Source organism: Melospiza melodia, chromosome 4, assembly GCF_035770615.1.
Source record: "Melospiza melodia melodia isolate bMelMel2 chromosome 4, bMelMel2.pri, whole genome shotgun sequence".
NCBI classification, from domain to species: Eukaryota; Metazoa; Chordata; class Aves; order Passeriformes; family Passerellidae; genus Melospiza; species Melospiza melodia.
The window spans coordinates 20715644-20734207 of NC_086197.1; the positions used below are offsets into that span (position 1 = coordinate 20715644).

Genomic DNA, 18564 nt, shown 5'->3' on the forward strand with positions numbered 1-18564 from the left:
GAGGGAGCAGATGAGCTCATTGCCTCATTAGTGTAAATATTGGCAATTACACATGAATGTCTTCAGTCCTTCAGCTGGGTGTGAGTGTTTGTGGACAAGCCGTGAAGGGAGAGGGGAAAAGTTGAGTGGGTGGAGCTGTGTCTTCCTTGGAACCAGCTTATAGAATGACCTATTTTGTCTCCTTTGAAGCCAGGGCATCTTGAGGTCTAAGGCAGCTTTGAAGTAAGGTGTGTGTATATTGTAGCTTTTGTATAAATATTTCCCCTGCAATGAACCAGCTTGCTTATTTCTCTGCTCTTTGTTTTCTTTCACTCCCACACGCTATTTAGACCATATTAGAGAGGTACAGATGTGACTTCCACCTAATGCTGCTGTTTATTAATAAAGTGGTGTGTAATAAAGCTGTTTTCTCAAATGCACTATATATTTGCTACTAACGAGGAACAAATACTTACACAGCTTTGGAAGACATTACAGTGCAGTAAATGTCTGCCTGTTAACTGAGATGATGAATCAGGAGATGTTTATTTAATGCACATGTCTTTTTTTGAGCTGTTTGTCACAGCATTTATATGCAGTGCAGGCTCCTTGGCTAACATATCTGGAAAAGGATATTCCTGTGCCACAGAATAAATCTGTCCCAGCTGCTTTCTGAACCTCTGCTGTGCTGCCACCAGCTATCCTGCTGGAGCCAGGCCAGAGCAGGGACACCAAGGGGATCAGAGGATGGAGCAGCTCTGCTGGGAGGAAAGGCTGAGGGAATTGGGATTGTTCAGCCTGGAGAAGAGAAGGCTTTGGGGTGACCTCATTGTGGCCTTGCAGTGCCTGAAGGGAGCCCACAGGAAAGATGGAGAGAGAGTCTGGACAAGGGCCTGGAGTGACAGGACAAGAGGGAATGAGATCCCACTGACAGAGAGTGGGTTTAGATTGGATATTGGGAAGAAATTCTTCCCTGTGAGCCATCATTGCCCAGAGCAGCTGTGGCTGCCCCTGGATCCCTGGCAGTGTCCAAGGCCAGGCTGGATGGGGCTCAGAGCACCTGGGATAGTGGAAGGTGTCCCTGCCCATGGCAGATGTTGGAACTGGATGGGCTTTAAGGTCCCTTTGAACTCAGACCATTGTGTACTTCTATGATCCAGCCCTTCCTACAACAGTGTTTGCCAGTGAGGCTTTCTGGATGAATCCACTCAATCCTGCCTCCCTAGGATTGTGATGTTTCATACTGGCCACTTTGGTTAGGAGCTAAACCAGAGAATGAGGTAAAGGAGTGCTGTGTGTAAAATGAAGGTGATACTTCAGTCCTAACCCTGAAACAGACTCAGGGTTGGGATTTAGTGAGTAAGCCTGCTTGAATTGAATTCATGCTTGTACCACAGTAAATGCGGTCTCAAGAGCTGAAAGAAGTGCTGCATCAGATATTTTTTTGATTTGCTGGTACATATCCTAAATATAATGTTCTTAAGTTTTAAATGTTTAAATTTCTGCTTTAGAAACCCTCTGACTGGAATCTAATAGAAGCAGAGATCCTTGAAACTCTGACTTGAGTGCTGTCACCATTTCCAAAACACCCTTGGGTTTTTATGCCACAGTCCATGTGGAGTTCAGATGCTTTTTATATCTAATCTTAGAGAAAGGAGAGTATTAATTTCAGAGTTGTTGTTCCTGTTGATTAATTCAAGTGCAAGAGTGTGAAACTTACTGTTAAAAATGCAAGGTTGTGCTCTCAGCAGTGACCAAATACAAAGGAACTTTAGTAAGCCATCTGTTTCCCTGGCTTACCTGCTGGCTTGCTTCCTTTCCAGTGTTTTGTGGGGATTTGAAAATATTTTGCAGCACAGTTGGGTCAAGCCTGGTAGCTCCAAAGATACAAAGTGTTACAGATTGATGGGAGCACCCTCACTGCAGCCATCAATCTGTGTTTGTGACAGCTGGTTGGAACTCACTGTTCTATGAAGGCCATGAGAATTTTAGACACAGTTAATAATGGTGAAGGTTTGTAGCTATGTCATCACCTGTATCCCAGGTTGGGATGAATGCTTTGTGCTGTGCTGCAGTTAAATCTTTACTAAGTTGTGTCTCTGGTTTCTTCACATTGTCACATGTAATTTAGATTAAAACACTGTGCAGGAACATGTCCTAAAGACTTAACACACTTGCTGAAGTCAGAGATTAGTCTTAGAATTAAAATGCTGAAGCCAAAAATAAAATTTTCAAGATGGAAGAATTATTTCAGGTAATAACTGAATAGCTGCCATTAACAAAGTGTATCTTTGTAAGAGCAGACAAGAAGTGTGGATGAATGCTTTACCTCCTCCTCTCACTTCTCCATCCCCAAAAGAACACAAGTTAATTCCTTCTAGCTAATTCTCACCATTACAAAGAGAAGAGACAATTTGTTTTTTCTGTGCTGTAAAGATTGCAGCTCAAGGAGAGATTGTAGCTCAGGGAGAGGTCAGAAATGTTCTGTAATTAAGCAAAATACCAGCTGTAGCATTCTGTGCTTCAGAACAATGTTTCTTTTTCTCATTTTTTCCCACCAAATTGTTAGCTGTATTGCAGCAGGAGAAACTGCAGTGCAAGCAGCAGCTCATGTTCTAGGCAGTGGAGGGTTCCTGGATGGAAGTCAACTGGTAATTTGTCTGGGAAACTGCGACTTGGGGAATTTTGGGTTATCCAGAGATACGATTTTGTGCAGCATTTGTTGCCAGAAACACACAACAAGCTGGCTGCACGTCAGTGCTTGTACAAACTCCTGTGTTGGTGCTGTGCTGTCCTCCCACAGGTGAGGGGGTGTGTGTGTTTAGATATCACTTGTGGCATCAGGATTTTGGCCTGTTTGACACAGATGTCAGAACATCTTTAGGCCAGTCTCATGGAGGAAAATTCCTTGGTCCTAAACTCTCTCTCAAGCTTGTTCTCAACACTGTCATCGTCATGGTTGTGGGACCTCTGGTTTATTTGTTTCAAGCAGTGCTTATTATCTCAGAGCATTCTTCTGGAGTAGCAAAAGAATAACCTCCACGAGGGTTAGTCCCACAAATAAAGCTCTGTGTAAACACTCTTCTTTCAAAGAAAGCCATGGGCTGATTTCAAACCCACAACCTGTTCCTTTCAGTAGAAGTTTTGCCTGCAGAAGACTTTTACTGCATATTTTTTACTTGAACCTGACATGAAATATTTTTGCCCATTTATTGATGGGAAGCTGCATATTCTGTAGGATATTTCTTCTTCATCAGTCTAAAGGAGGAGGCTTTTTGGTAAATACTAGGGAGTTTATTTCCAGTAGCCAATTCTCTATTTGCAGTTAACTTCATCTGGAAAATGTTCCTTGGCTCTGTAGCTGGATTCTTCTGGTTGGGAAGACCTTCCAAATGCATCCCTGTTCATGCTCTTCTGGATGGCTTGTAAACTTTCTGGGTAGCTGGACTGGCTTCTTTGTGCTCGTTTGTTTGGTATTTTCCAATCAAGCCTTATTAGCACTGAGTAATTATTGTTATTAATGGCTCACAGCATGGGTGGAACAAGCTGCCTGTTTGTCCAGGGCCCTACCTGGTGTCATAGTAGGGAAAAACAAGGAGCACAACTTGGCCATAGTGCACAGGGAATGAAAAATAAAGGGTAAATGCGAAACTCCAAATGATGATTGGTTATTGCTAATTACAAATGAAAGCACCCTGACTTTCAAGTGTACTAAACAACATGCTGGTGACTTGCTGGGGCTACAGAAAGTCGCTGAACTGGTTGGACAAAATTCTGCTGCAGCAGGATTTTAGCCCTGATTTTTGAGGTGCATAATGCTTCCAGGCAGTGTGAACCTTGTAAAAAGTAGAAATGAGGTGAAATCAGCATCTTGATTTTAGCTCTCAGGTTTCCTTGTGACTTAACGCTTATGGCAAGATGTCTTGCAAGCATCTGCTTGGAATGTTGTTTCTTCTTAAATGCTAAAAATGTCCTTTGCAGTTAGTCTGATCTGCTTGTCTTTTGTGAAGCTTCAGCCTTTTCTATATTTCTCTATAAACAAGTTGTGGAGAGGTAGCTAAATAGTAGCACATATATATATGCTGTATATACATTTGTGTGTGTGTGTGTATGTATATATGCTGGATTTTCTTCACACTTAAAAACTGAACAAATACCTGAAAGAGTGAGATACCATCTGCCAATTAGGATAAAAGGGGAATTTAGGGAAAATGCTTAATGCATGGTAAACAAGGTAATTGAGGAAGCTTCAGGCAAGTTAATGTAGAAGTGGGGGAAGGAAGTAGCTGTGGAATGCCAGATTTCCAGTGCTTGGTTCCAAGCACAACTGTGTGTGGCTGTGGAGCTGATGGCTGGCAAACTGGGGAAAAGCTGTGATCACAGGCGTGCTTTGGCTTGCGTGCCTCTCTAAATTAGTTTTGCATTCCTGTTCCCAGTCATTGCTGAAATTAATATGCATAAGGTGAACTGGTTTTGAACTCATGGGATTGAGAAACCTGAAGTGAGATTTTTTCACCCCCCCCCCAGCCTTTCCACTGGTTTCAGAAAGAAATTTGCACAGTGTTAGAGGTAAGGCTTATTTTGCCTCCTCAAAGATAAAAGCACAATGTGCATTATGGGCACAGATTTCAGGTTGAGAAATATATTTGGAGCTGTCAGATGACCATCAGTGGGGAGGCAAATCAGCTTTTACTGGTATGAAAGTTAACTAAGAGCGGGTAAAGAACAGAATACCTATGAAGGAAAACCAAAGACTAATGAAACAGTGCTACAGAGTTATATTTGGGAAGCAGAGATAAGCACATGGCCAGAAAATTTTCTGGTTTCCAGACCTCTCTGTGGACTTCTACTGCATAATCCTAGAAACCAAACCAGTCCTAGATCTGTTTAACTTAGTATACATGAGCTTTGCTTAGAAACTCTAACAAGACACAGTGATTTCAGCCCAGAGATGTTACATTTCTCATGTGAGTGTATGTTCCTAGTGGCAGGTCCCTAAAAGGGAATCTGTGAGCTCTTGTGGGGCTCATGGAGTCCCAGAATCCATGGAGGAAAAGCTCTCTGAGATCATTGAGTCCCACCTGGGATTGATCCCCGCCTTGTCAGCTAAACCAGAGCACTGAGTGCCACATCCAATTGTTCTGTGAACACCTCCAGGGATGGGGACTCCACCTGGGCAGCCCTTTCATTAACACACTCCTTTAATTCAGCCCTGCCTGTTGTCTGAGGGATGCACGTACCACAAATTCTTAATCCTATTTGGGTCTATTAAAACTATTTGTCCTGTAAGAAATGAATGGGAATGTTTTCCCTGAGTTTGAACTGATTCAAAGGCACTTTGTCCAGATCATTTGCAGCTTTGGTGAATGCTTTCTTCAAACTTGGAAGTGTCAGCAAATATTTCCTTATTATATGATGCTTCTCTTTAGTCTTTGCTTTTTTTAAAGATGGACTGTAGGAAAACAAATGACCAAACCTGATCTGCACTGAGCACAAGACTGTACATTGTGTGCTGACTGGGGGAAAAATGCATTTGCTGGCTTGCTAAATTGAGATAATACTTTGGATGTTGACAGACAGAAAAACAATTAGAGCTGTCGGATGCTTTGCTGACGTGTGCGTTGTCACATGGAGAGATGGCTTGGTCGGTGCCAGGAAATCTGAACTGTTCAACCCTCAGCAAGTTATTAAGTTAATTAATAAAGTTCCTTACAACTGGGCTTGGAATGTGAGGTCTGTTTATTTGTGAAGACAGCTGGTCCAAGAATAAATAGCAGAGGTCACTGATGAGGCCTCTGAGGTGTTTTCTCAGTCACTGCTATGTTACAGGCTGGTAAAATATTTTCTTCTGCTTAGTTTATTGGTACATTAAAATGGTGTGAACCTGAGCAAAGTGTTTCTGTGTTTGTACATGGTTAATGCTTGTTTAGATGGAAATTTTCTTTGAATTACCTAGCTTTATGTGGGAGAATGTTTATCAAAAGCTCTTGGGTTTTCAGGTTCTTGTTCATGTCTCAAAAGACTATTTCTATATATGTCAATATTCTTAAAAGTGATCACTTTTCTATTGAATGTGCAGCTCCATTTGAGATCTGGTTTTACTTACAAACTTTACATATACTCCTGAACAGGTAGCTTTGGGCAGTATTTTGGAGGTGTTTGCTGGCCTGACTTTACTGCTTAGTGCCTTTCTGCTAAAGCTCATCCTGTTGGTGTGGTGGGGCTCTAACAGGCTCTGAGGTTGTTGCTACCCCAGCCTGTCAGGTGAGGATCTTCCAAGTGTCCTCTGCATCCTGTGTCAGTGTTTGTCACCTGCTGGGTGAACTGTTTGGTTGTAGATGGGCAGTCATTTTTCCCCTCTAGCTTGGGGGCTGCAGTGGTGCATCTTTTAGATGAAGGAAGAGATGTTCACATCCCCAGGAGAAAGCAGCTCTGGTTACACTGTAAATGTGAACACACTAGGTATTTGTGCAGTGTTCTCTGCACCATTTCTGCCTCCATGTGGTGCAGTTCTGTTCAATCCATCAGCATCATCTGATTCCATGTTTCTTGTGTAACCCCACCCTGCCTGTCTTCACTAATCTCCTCTAATTTTCAGATTTCTTATACTCCATGTCTCTGTTACCCATTTTCCTGGTACTTAATTCTTCAAAAATATTGTCTTTAGTTTTATCCTTTTATCCATATGGGATTACCTGAATACATGAGCTTCTTTTATTGTATTATCACTATTTATTTTCCCTGTATCTGCCTAAGCAGCCCAGCTGTCTCATTGGGTTTTCTTTATTTGAGTTTGGTTTTTTGTTGTTGATTGGCTTGTAGGTGGTTTTTGGGTGTTTGCTTTCTTGTTAGTTTCTGGGGTTTTTTAAGATTTAATCATCATTATTGGTAGCTTGGTGTTTTTTTTGGTTTTGTTTTTTTTTTTTTTTTTTTTGGGAGCGTTCCATCTTTTGAAGACAACAAATTTTAGTGAGTTTACTACAAAATTTTTTGCATAGTATCATTGCAGAGCCTATGGAAAAACCTAGGAAAAGATATTAGACAACATCTGGTTCTTCACAGAGCCAGCACAGTACTGGCAGGGGTCAAACCACCCCTAGAACACTTTCCCTGATGCATCTTTTTGTTTTAGAGGGGGAGAGAAGGAGTCTGTCTGCTCGCTTTGCTCTCTGGGTTCTGGTACAAAATGCATGGGTGTTTGGGAATAGGAACCTTCAGCTGCTTCTGCAGGGAGACAAAAGTTGGACTCTCATAGATGGCTGTAATTAAAAATGTTTCCCTCTTGTTTTTCTGCAGCTCCACCTGCTAGAAATTATTGAACTAATACTGAATGCTACTTACTAGTCCCTGGAAACTTTCAGGCAGCAAATAAAGGATTAGGGGCACCTGTTACTGGAAACTGTTATTAGTTTATTCTGGAGTTGTTTATTTAGTGTTTTTTCTCTGGGTGCTCTTTTTGTAACAACTCGTAACATTTCAGGAAATAAACTGTAATGAAGCTTTGGGTAAGTCTGCAGAAGAGGTAGACATTGTTATAGCATGGGATCCTAGAATGCAACCATAGAATTATTGAGGTTGGACAAGAACACCAAGTCCAACCTGTTCCCAATCCCCACCTTGTCACCCAGCCCAGAGCACTGAGTGCCACATCCAGTCCTTTCTTGGACACCTCCAGCAGTAGGGACTACAAACCTCCCTGGGCAGCTCCTTCCAGTGCTTGACAAACCTTACATTATTAAATTCCTGCGGGTATTCAATCTGAGCCTCCTCTGGCACAACTTGAGGCTGTTCCCTGGGAGCAGAGCCCTGTCAGGGAGATGTGGAGAGCCAGAAGGTTCCCCCTGAGCCTCCTTTTCTCCAGGCTGAGCCCCTTTCCCAGCTCCCTCAGCTGCTCCTCATCAGACTTGTGCTCCAGCCCCTTTCCCAGCTCTGTTCCCTTCCCTGGACATGCTCCAGACCCTCCATGTCCTTCCTGAAGTGAGAAGCCTGGAACTGGACACAGATTTGAGGTGAGGCCTCCCCCGTGCCCACAGCAGGGGCACAGTCTCTGCCCTGTCCCTGCTGGCCACACCATTGCTGGCCCAGCCCAGGTGCCAGTGACCCTCCTGCCCAGCTGGGCACAGCTGGCTCATCTTCAGCTGCTGTTGACCAGCACCCACTGTCCTTTTCTGCTGGGCACTTTCCAGCCACTCTGCACCCCAAATGCATCAATGTGTGCTTCCTCTTGTTGTTTTCAAAGCAAGGAGGTTGTGTTGCCTCCTCTACCTGATAGATGTCGAGGTGAGGTTGTTAACATTTCAAATTGGTGATGCTTTGTTCTAAGACCTGGATTTTTCTCTGTTGCAGCTGCTGCAGGAAGTCAGCTGCATGTCTGTGGTGCAGCTGCAAGAATGACTTGACTGGTTTGCATTCATGGCTCTTGGATGATCTGGTGAACCATGGAGCTCAAAGTATGGGTGGATGGAGTGCAGAGAATCGTATGTGGGGTCACCGAAGTCACAACATGCCAGGAAGTTGTGATAGCCCTTGCTCAGGCTATTGGTGAGTATTGCCAGGTGGGAAGTGGGGTGAACCTTTCTGTGTGAAGCTAAACCCAGGGGAGGTGGGGGAGCACTGGGTACCAGCAGAGCAGGAAATGCAGTGCACAGTGGCATAATCTTGCAGTGTAAATGTAAACCTTGGATTTTTCACCTGCCAGAGAGAGACCGAAAAGACAGAAAAGAAACATTTTGAAATTTCTAACCTTCCCTTCAGTAAAAATTTATTCTCTCTGTAATAATTATTATGCTGTCATTGCTTGTTGTAAATGAAGCCTGGACTAAGGAAGGTGCTAAACTGTCAATATTGAGTACCAAAGAAAATAGAACTGGTTGTTCAAAAATATAATTGGCAGTTCAATATAATTGGTTGGCTAATGAAGTTTGTTGAAATTATACCCACTGTAAGTATCTTTAGCTATACTGGGAATAGTATAGATCAATGAAATAGATCCTTCAGGGTCTCCTCTGACTCCTGCATGGCACATAACTCACTGCTCATGAAAGGGTACCTTGGCAGTCTTTACACTGTTATCCCTTTGCTGAGCAGTTTAGAAGAGAAAAATAAAATCTTTCAGGCTCCATCATGGGAAAGTCTTGTTAGATATTTCTCAGTGATTAAGGGCATCCTGAATAAGCCTCAGCCTTATCCCATCAGTATTTCTATGCTGATACCTATTCTTCACTAAAATGTTATAATTTGCTTTACATACTATTTAAATTTAGTATATTATAGTACTATTAATAATACTATACACTATATACTATATAATAATACTATTAATAAATAGTATTATTACACAATACTATTAATTTTAAAATCTATGTTTTACCTAAAATGAATAAAGGTGAGCTGCTGCATTTTTCAGTATGCCAGCAATTTTGCAAGATTGTATTAGCAGTCTGACTCAGTTTGAAAATAATGATTTTCTAATAGAAAGTTAGATCTGCGAATGTCAGCAAGGTATTCTCCCTGTAAGCACAAAGTCAATTTCTCTGAAATTGATGTTTATTTATTTAAATGTTAAACTTCTAAACATAATTTCCATCTGCTTATATCTGATGGAGTGGAAGACTGACATTTATTTATTTTATACTTTATAGGAAGATTTGAACAAAATGCTAGCATGTGCTTATTTATATGCACCAAATAGCTTTTAAAGCTTCTTTTAAAAATTGTAGAAAGTCAGTTTGTCTCTCAAATCTTGTAGTTGATGTTAACTGTTAAATCTTTCTTTACTGGTTTAGTTGCAGCTTTTTGTTTAATGGTAATTGGTTCATCAATTCCTTCCATATCTCATTTTCTGCCTGCGGAGAAGCATTCTCAAAATTTTTGAGAAACAATTCTGATCATTTTCTAGTCATGATTAAGTGATACATGTTTAGAAATAATGAAGTGGTTGTGATACTTTTGTTCTTCACTTTGTTTTCAATATTCCTTCATTCTGTTTCCTTTGCGTTCTCCCACAGAAATGTCAGACTCCCAGTTCTAGACAGGAATTTAATGTTGTCCTGTGTAATTTCTCCTTGGGTTTTCTTCTGTATCCTCAGTTATTAGCCTGAACTCTGTAAAGGCTCCCTCAGCCTTGGAAACACACACAGGTTTTGTCAGCTCTGCAGACTTCCTTTTCTGTAACACGTCACCAGTTTGTCTGGGACAGGCGACACTGCTTCCATGCTGAGATGAATTTCAGCTGCAACCAGAGCCAAATCAAGATAATCCTGTGGAAATTCCTTCCCAAGGCAAATAGCCTGTGTAGAAAACCCCCAGAGCAATTCCCCTCTTGCTGGGACAGTCAGGACAGTATCAAGCACCATATAAATTACACCTGTGTGTCTTTGGCAGGGGGGCTTTCCCAGCCCTCCTCTCAGGCCATTCATCAGGACAGAACCATCTGGCTGCCCCTGTGATTTGGCTCTAGGTCCCAGCTCACCAGGAGGAATTGTCACTTGAATTTGAATGGGAATCTATGAAAATGGATCCCTCCAACTCTCACCTGACATTCGGGGGTGGAAAGTAGCCAGTCTTAGCTGGCTTCCTCCTTGCTTGGCTCTGATGGGATTTTCCACTTTGCTGTCTGGCTCCTTCAGCAGTCACATAACTTGGCTGCACTCAGGATTATTTTGTCTGTCTGTAAAGTTTGTGAGATACTCCTTTTGTTTTGTTGTGCTTTCCAGTTTATTACTAGATCCTTGACTTAAAGCATACAACACACAAAACACAGTCTTCTTTACTGAGCCTGAAATGTGAATTGCAAGAAATATATTCTTTTCTTCAAGTGTAGTGTCTGGAATATCTGAAAATTGGCTTATTTTATGGCCATATCCACTGAGGAAAGCACAAGCCAAAGATACCTGGATTAAGACATCCATAGTTTAGAAGTTTCTCATAGACAAATGAAGCTGCCTCTATTCTAAACACGTGAAAAATAAAGCTTTGTCCAGTATTTCAAAAAGAGGAAAATCAAAATTAGTACAGAGCTGTGGTTAGAAGGCACCTTTGGACAGTATCCAACTCTGCTGCTCAGAGTGGGGCCAGGCAGAGCAGGTTGCTCAGGACCAGGGGCAGCTGGGTTCTGAATGTGCACAAGGGTGGAGACCTGACTGTAGCACTGTTCACTCACCCTGGCAGTCAGTGTGCTGTCCTTAAAAGGAATTTTTTGTATTTTAAAAAGTGCCTTTTGCTGTCACTTGATCAAATGCAGGGTCCTGTCTCCTGATCTCCTGCTGTCATAAAAGCAACAAAAATATTTCCATCTATGCACTTTCCAACTCTTCCCCAATATCATGAAAATTCAATAACAATTTCAGGATACAAAAGTTTCTTCGTCTGGTATTTTTTTTGTTGTTGTTGGTTTTGATTTTTTTTTGTTTGCTTTTGTTTTCTTTTTTTATGTTCTGGGGCTATTTTAGCATTAAAAAATCAAGTTACACTGGGCTGTGAGCCTTTGTAAGAGGTTCTGTTCCATAGCCAGTGTCTAATCCTTTGGCCATGGTATTCTGTCACTAAAACTTGCCTGGCTAATGCTCCTTAATTCCTTAGAAATTGGAGCTCTTCCAGTAAAAAGTGTCTCTCTGGGGCTGTACTCCTGATAAATAACACTTGTGTTACCTGTTCTTGCACTGTGAGCTTCTTCCCTTTCCCCTGCTGCCCAATCTCTTCATCACTGCAGAACAGGAAATGACTACCCAAAGTAAGAATTTTAGGGGTTTTTGGTTGGTTGTCTTTTTGATTTTTTTTTTTTTTTTTTAATTTCTGTTTGGATTGAAGTTAAATCTCAGTCTCAAATGAACTGAAGTTAAATCTCAGTCTCATTCTTTAAAACTAAAGGAAAAAAAAAAGGGGAGAGTTGTCTCATTTGGTGCCCCAACAGAGCTTTTTTTTAAAAATGTGTATGTAATTTATTGAATACAAGAGAGAATAATATCAGCTGGATATAACTTTGGATACTAAAATTGTCTGTATCTGTAACTTAGAAGGAGTTGGAATTGCCTTAGCTGGAGGGCGGGTCGCTGGAATTCTGTTCAAGACAGACATAAAACTATTCAGTTACAAGTTTCCAGAGAGTGAAGTCATCTCTCACTGGGATCTTAAAGAACACTTGATACTACCTTTTATGAGTTTTATCTAGGTCTGCTTTCTTTTTGACTCAAACTGTTTGCCAGTGACAAAGGATTGGCTTATAAATACAAATAAGAGAAGAGATTGTTTAATCATGAGAAACAAAGCCTTCACCAAAACAAAAATACACCTCAGCACCCAGTTCAAATAGAGAGCCATGAGTCTTGTTTTAAAAATATTTCTGCCAGGAGAAATGAGCTTTTCCAAGGATCATCCTTGTCTCTTTTAAAAATGTGCATTTGACAGCCCATCCTCTGCTAAGTTTTTTGTGCATTCTGTGAAAACCAGAATGGCTTCATATAAACATTGCTTGGTCATTTTGATTCCTGTTCATAATTTGGACAACTGAAAAAAAGTAACAAGAGAGTTGTTGATACTTTTAAACTTTGTGTGTGAGGAGATGAAAGAGCCAAAGGTCTCTTTCAAATGTGTGTGAGCACAGTGACTCCTCTCAAATAGTCATTATAATAGTGAGGGGAAAAGCAGGTGTATCCTAAAAAAGTGAGTCAATCATTTTAGCTGATGGTTAGGCAAATGGAGCTTAACTATAGTTTTTTTTTAATTGGCTTTTACTGGTTGTTTTCCATGCAAACACAAAAAATAAAAAAATCTTCCAAAGGAATGTGGTGACAAATAGTGCAGGCACAAATATACTTGTCCTGTTCCTTCAGAAGTGTTGCTCTCCCACTTCCAGACCCCCTGAGGATTTTAATGCATTTGTTGTGATTTTTTTTTTACCCTTGAAGCCTACAATGCATCTCCTCTGCTCAGAATGTCATGTTTCTTTCCTAAGAAGTGAATATTTCAGTCTAGAGACATGAAACTTGAATTTCTTACCAAAAGAAACCTTCTGCCCTCCTCCCTGTAATTTTCTGTGGCAAATAATTAAATTGGCAGACTTGCTTTAAATAGTACTGTGGATTTTGGTGCTTCTGGCTGGAGAATCATGAGCAGCACTTCACTGAACAAGAAGTACAGCTGTCTCTTTTTAAAATTAAACAAATGCAGCCATCAGGGTTCTCTTTTTTTTTTTTTTCCTTCTAGTTGAGTATTTTTCCTCAAAGATAAATGGAGTGTATTTATTAAAATGTCAGTGCTGTCTCAAACATGTGTTAGAGCATTGTAGGGCTCAGCCAGAGTTGTATCCAGAAAGATCAAATCACTTATTTTGTAAAACCATATAGTGACAGGACAGAGGGCAGTGGATTCACACTGACAGCGAGCAGGGTTAGATTGGATATGAGGAAGAAAATCTTCCCTGAGAGGGTGCTGAGGCCCTGGCACAGGGTGCCCAGAGCAGCTGTGGCTGCCCCATCCCTGGCAGTGTCCAAAGCCAGGCTGGATGGGGCTCTGAGCAACCTGGGATAGTGGGAGGTGTCCCTGCTAAGGATCTGCTTAGAATTTGTGTTCTTTCAACCCCGAGATTTCATTCTCTGCTCCCTCAAATAGTGACATTAAGAGGGATAATAAGTACAAGAAATTTTGTGGTGGTCCCATGGTGTGATCATATAAACTTTCTGGTTCAGACATCTGGGGACAGTAACCTTACTGAGAAGGATTCTCTATGGCTGCTCTATGTGCTTTGCCATGTGTTGCTGTGTGACCTCAGCCAAATTTTCCCCGTTGTTTCACCTATTTAGGACACAACTCTAAAATAAGTGTGGTACCTCAGGGTGCTTGGAAAAAAGGCAGTTGAAAGTATGAAGTGGTGACTGAGAGCTTTGTTCTGTCAGGTAGTGATAAACCTCTGCATACCCTTTTTTGAGAGCCAGGATAATAGTAATGAACTAAGGCTTCAGCCCTGGTAAAGACATGGAGAGATGGCTGTGCCTGGAGAACTCAGCTGACCTTCCATGGAGCCTGTATATCTCTGTGGATAGTTCTTCCTAGGACTGGACTCCTCTCACTCTTTATTTTCTATTGTATTTCATACCTGTGGTTGCAAAACATAGCACGAGTGAAGAAATCTGAGTAATGCAAACTCTAACCTCTGTTTTGAAGGGTTTTTTTTCCTCTTAATCTTAAGTATTTAATGAGTTTCAGGTAGCCAGAATGGTATTTTTTTTAAATTGCAGTGAGTGTTAACTTAAGTATCACATAATAAATGAAATGTCAGCTTCATATCTCAAAGATACTGAATTCAAATCATCCTGGATTGATTAAAATTGCCGGCAATTACTTTTCTGTCAGTGCTGTTAATGATTCAGGAGTTAATGCTGTTGTCCCTTTGGTAAGGCAGAGCATTCTTACCCACGTGTTCCACATATTAAGAGTTCTTAGAAGATTTTCCCCACATGCAATTACTTTTTCTTTGCATTGCCTGGTTGAGGAAGACAGCCTAGTGCTGGAAGGCTGTCTCTGGGAAACCAGGTGGGTCAGAAAGCTGTATCCATGTGCATTGTTCAGTGCTCTGGGCAGTCTGGGTTTGGCTGGAGCCAAGTGTTGGCAGGTGTGGCTTTACCTCCATGGAGGCCTGTGTGCAGGCAGGTGACAGTGTCTTTATTCTTACTGTGCACTGTGATAAGTCTGGGGTGCTCATTCAGATTCAGCTCTCAAGACAGACTAGTGCAACGTCTCTTTTAGTGTGGCTGTCTTAAAACTTCTGTCTTAAGTGACCATTTTCTTTTTTACCATTTTTTCCCCAAGACTGTCCAGAGTGGTGCTTTTCAGGGCAGACTCTTGGCACAGCTGCTGTGCAGCAGAGGTGATGGGACCCCTGGGGAAAATGGGAGCTAGGAATGTGTCTGCCAGGGAGCTTCCCTTGCACTGGGTGCATCCTGGTGGCCTCAGGGACAGAAACTGGGAGCAAGAGTGCATGGAAGGGTTTGGGAGCAAGTCTTGTGAGAAGCAGCTGAAGGAGCTGGGGAGGCTCAGCCTGGAGAGAAGGAGGTTCAGGGGGGACCTTTTGCCTCTGCACAGGTCCCTGACAGGAAGGGACAGCTAGGGGAAGTCAGGCTCTGCTCCCAGGGAACAAGGCACAGGACAAGAGGGAACGGCCTCAAGCTGTGCAGGGAAGGGTCGTGTTGGACATCAGCAGCAATTTCTTCATGGAAAAGGTAGTTAAGCACTGGAAGGAGCTGCTCAGAGAGGTGTGGTGTCCCCATGCCTGGAGGTGTCCAGGGAATGACTGGATGTGGCACTCAGTGCTCTGGGCTGGCAAGGTGGGCATTGGGCACAGCTTGAGCTCAATGATCTTGGCAGTCTTTTCCAGCCTAAATGATTCTACAACCTCTGGTGACAAAGACCTGCTCCTGCCCACCCCAACCCCTTTTCTAGGGAAGCAGAGGTACCCTCATGTTTAAGACTGCTCATCCCACCACTTTTCCCAGAAATGATGTGAGACCAGGCAAAAAGTCACCTGCTTGCACTGACTCACTGCTGTAGCATGGGAGACACTTAATGGAAAGATGGATCTTGCTTGGTGCTTGGCATTAATATTTGTAGCCTGATGGCAAAGATAAGGCACAGATAAATTTTTTCATGGTATATAATACTACCTGCATAGCAAAATAAATGTAGTGCCTGAAATGCTTTGCTTGTAGAGGATGATGGACTTTTGGGTGGGAGTAATGGGATGAATCATTTCTGTCCTGAAAAAGGGAATTGATGACCTCCCAGGTTACAGTCCTGCCAAGAGTGTTGCTACTGCTGCTTTCCTTTGGAGTTTCATTTTCATTTTTGGCAGCAGAAATGGTTGCTCTGTCTACTGTGTCAGCTGCAAAGATTAAAGATATAGAGGAGCTTGAAGTGAGTAATGTCCTACTACCTTCATGGAGTATAATTTAAAAATCTGCCTCTTGAGAGTCTAAAAATGTTGATTAACTTGTACCTATATTTCTTTAGTTTAATCACTGTTCATTGTGATGGAATCGATGTTTAAATTAGCAAATTACATCAATTATATCAATCCCAAGCTAAGACTACAGTGGCTGGGCACTTGGGTCCAGAGCTTGTGCTGTGCAGCAGAGCCAGATCTAGGACACTGAGTGCAGTTTGCCATTTAATATCACAAGAAATCCAGGTTCAAACCACTCAGGACAGCTATTTGCAGGGTGTCAGAACATCAGCATTCTGGAGTCTATATATTTCCTTTCCTGATGTCTTTCTCAATTTTGAAATAAATTATTCTTTTGAAGGTGTGCCTGTATTAATAGAACCTGTGATAAGTTTGTGTGCTTAGGGAGCTGTAGGTAGAAATTTAACCTATTAGCCTTGATACTGCCCTTTGTGCAGATGCAGTGTGCTTTAGGGATGTAAATATGTATCTGCTTCTGTTACTGCTTGTCATTCGCTGTCTGCAAAACAGATACAAGGTCTTGGGGATTGTTTTAGGATGGCAATGTCATGTGGTATGTGTAGGGTAGAATGGGATTCTGGGGACCATGTGGGAATCACAGAATGGCCTGGGTTGGAAAAGACCCCAAAGATCATCCCATCCCAGGCTCCTGCCATGGGCAGGGACACCTTCCACTATCCCAGCTTGCTCAGAGCCCTGTCTGGCCTTGGACACTGCCAGGGATCCAGGGACAGCCACAGCTTCTCTGGAAAACCTGTGCCAGGGCCTCACCACCCTCACAGGGAACAATTTCTTCCATGTACCCAATCTAAACCTCCTCTCTGTCAGTGTAAAACCATTCCCCCTTGTCCTGTCACTCCAGGCCCTTGTCCAGAGTCTCTCTCCATCTTTCCTGTGGGCTCCCTTCAGGCACTGCAAGGCCACAGTGAGGTCACCCCAAAGCCTTCTCCTCTCCAGGCTGAACAATCCCAACTCCCTCAGCCTTTCCTCCCAGCAGAGCTGCTCCATCCTCTGATCCCCTTGGTGTCCCTGCTCTGGCCTGGCTCCAGCAGCTCCCTGTCCTTGCTGTGCTGGGCCCAGGGCTGGATGCAGCCCTGCAGGGGGGCTCAGCAGAGAGGGGCAAAACCACCTTTTCCCTGCTGCCCATGAAGCAGGTGCAGAGTTTCTGTGGTTTTTTTCAGCCCTTGGATTCCTGTTTTCCGAAGAGGAAACTACAAAACACAGCGCTACTTGTGCTTTATTGGGCCTGTCTGGATGGTTTCCTCTACCATTCCCACCAATACAAGGCATTGATAGAAGTATTTAAAAAAAAAAGTCTAATATGTTCTAGTTGCAGTTAAAGCAAATTTTTATTTCAGAAATTTTAGGCGGATTCATTGCTGAACTGGTCACTGAACCTTCCCTGGAGATATTGCAAGATTCTGGGTGGGATTCAATATAATATTCAGCTGGAGAAACACATTGTAATTTGAGGACTGCTGTGCATTGCTGATACATGGCCATTACCTGAATGCGACTGTAACTTTAATCTTTCAAATACTAAGGTTGCGTGAATGAGGCTGGACTGAGCTCTGCCAGGTGCTTTTTGTGTCCAGAAGCTTGTGGACAAACACACAGGGCAAGAAGCAGCATGCAGGTGCCAAACTGTTCCTCATCAACAACCCGGGCAAGCTGCTTTCTCCTTGTCAGTGGTGGCTGCACATCAAACCCAGCAGTTTGCTACAGGGACGCCTGTGTTCTGAAATACTCTGTCATTAGTTCTGAATTAACTCATTCACCCTTTCATTTGTGAATTAATCCCCTCTAATGCAGGCAAACATCACAGTTGTGGTTGTCTGGGCATTGTTAATCTGTGTCATGCACAGGCTGAGCACCAGACCTGGGTAATGATCTCGGAAGAGAACAGCTTTGTTTCAGAGCAATCCTGAGCTCCAGGTGTGGTTGTTGAACTGTGCAAGTATTACTTCTACAAAACACTTTCTTTTATGTGGATCTTGAGTGCCAAGTTCATTATTTAGGGCTGCGTGTTGATTTGGAACCCTAAGCTAAGATGAAAATAGTTCTTGGCAAGTCTGTGCTTAATTCTTTTGGTCAAGGTTGTTAGACTTTTATTCTCCTCCCCCTCTTCTTTCTTTTTTTTCTTTTTTTTTTCCTCCTGTTACATTACTTTTAAGTAATGAATTTAATAGCAGAGTGAATAGAAACTACACACTGCTTGCTCCCCTAGTAGTACCTACTCTAGTTTGCAATTTCAGGAGTTCTCTGAACCTGTTTCTGACACAACATGAACATTAGTAGCACAGCCATGATTACAAGCTGGGAACATCTAAGATGAACAAAACAGAGCAGTGCAGCCTTTGTCCTGGGGTATGTTTTCACTAAATTCTTCTTCTCCAGGATTTACTGCCTGTATGCTATGGCAAACAGTAGTAGGTTTATTTTTCCTGTAACAGCACCAATGACTACTGCAAATTATAAATCTTCATGGATCAATTAGCAGTATTGTGAGTTAGCAAAAATCTCTCACTCTACACCATATACCTTTATAAACTTGATTTTGAAGAAGTTTATTCTAATAAGCCTTAAATCTCTTTCTGAGAGTGTTAGCCAAGCATCTTAGTATGCTGATA

The 18564-nt window shown here is 42.3% G+C and overlaps 1 protein-coding gene across 4 annotated transcripts in view; it reads left to right on the plus strand.

Annotated features, from left to right (window-relative positions):
* The window catches only part of RASSF8 (Ras association domain family member 8), a 73346-nt gene that overhangs the window by 44404 nt on the left and 10378 nt on the right, over window positions 1-18564 (plus strand). For all 4 annotated transcript variants that reach the window (XM_063154174.1, XM_063154173.1, XM_063154175.1 and 1 more), the window contains one exon: window positions 8326-8520. In XM_063154174.1, the coding sequence (XP_063010244.1) occupies window positions 8418-8520 (103 nt within the window). In that variant the 5' untranslated portion in view covers window positions 8326-8417. The remainder of the gene's footprint in view (window positions 1-8325; window positions 8521-18564) is intronic.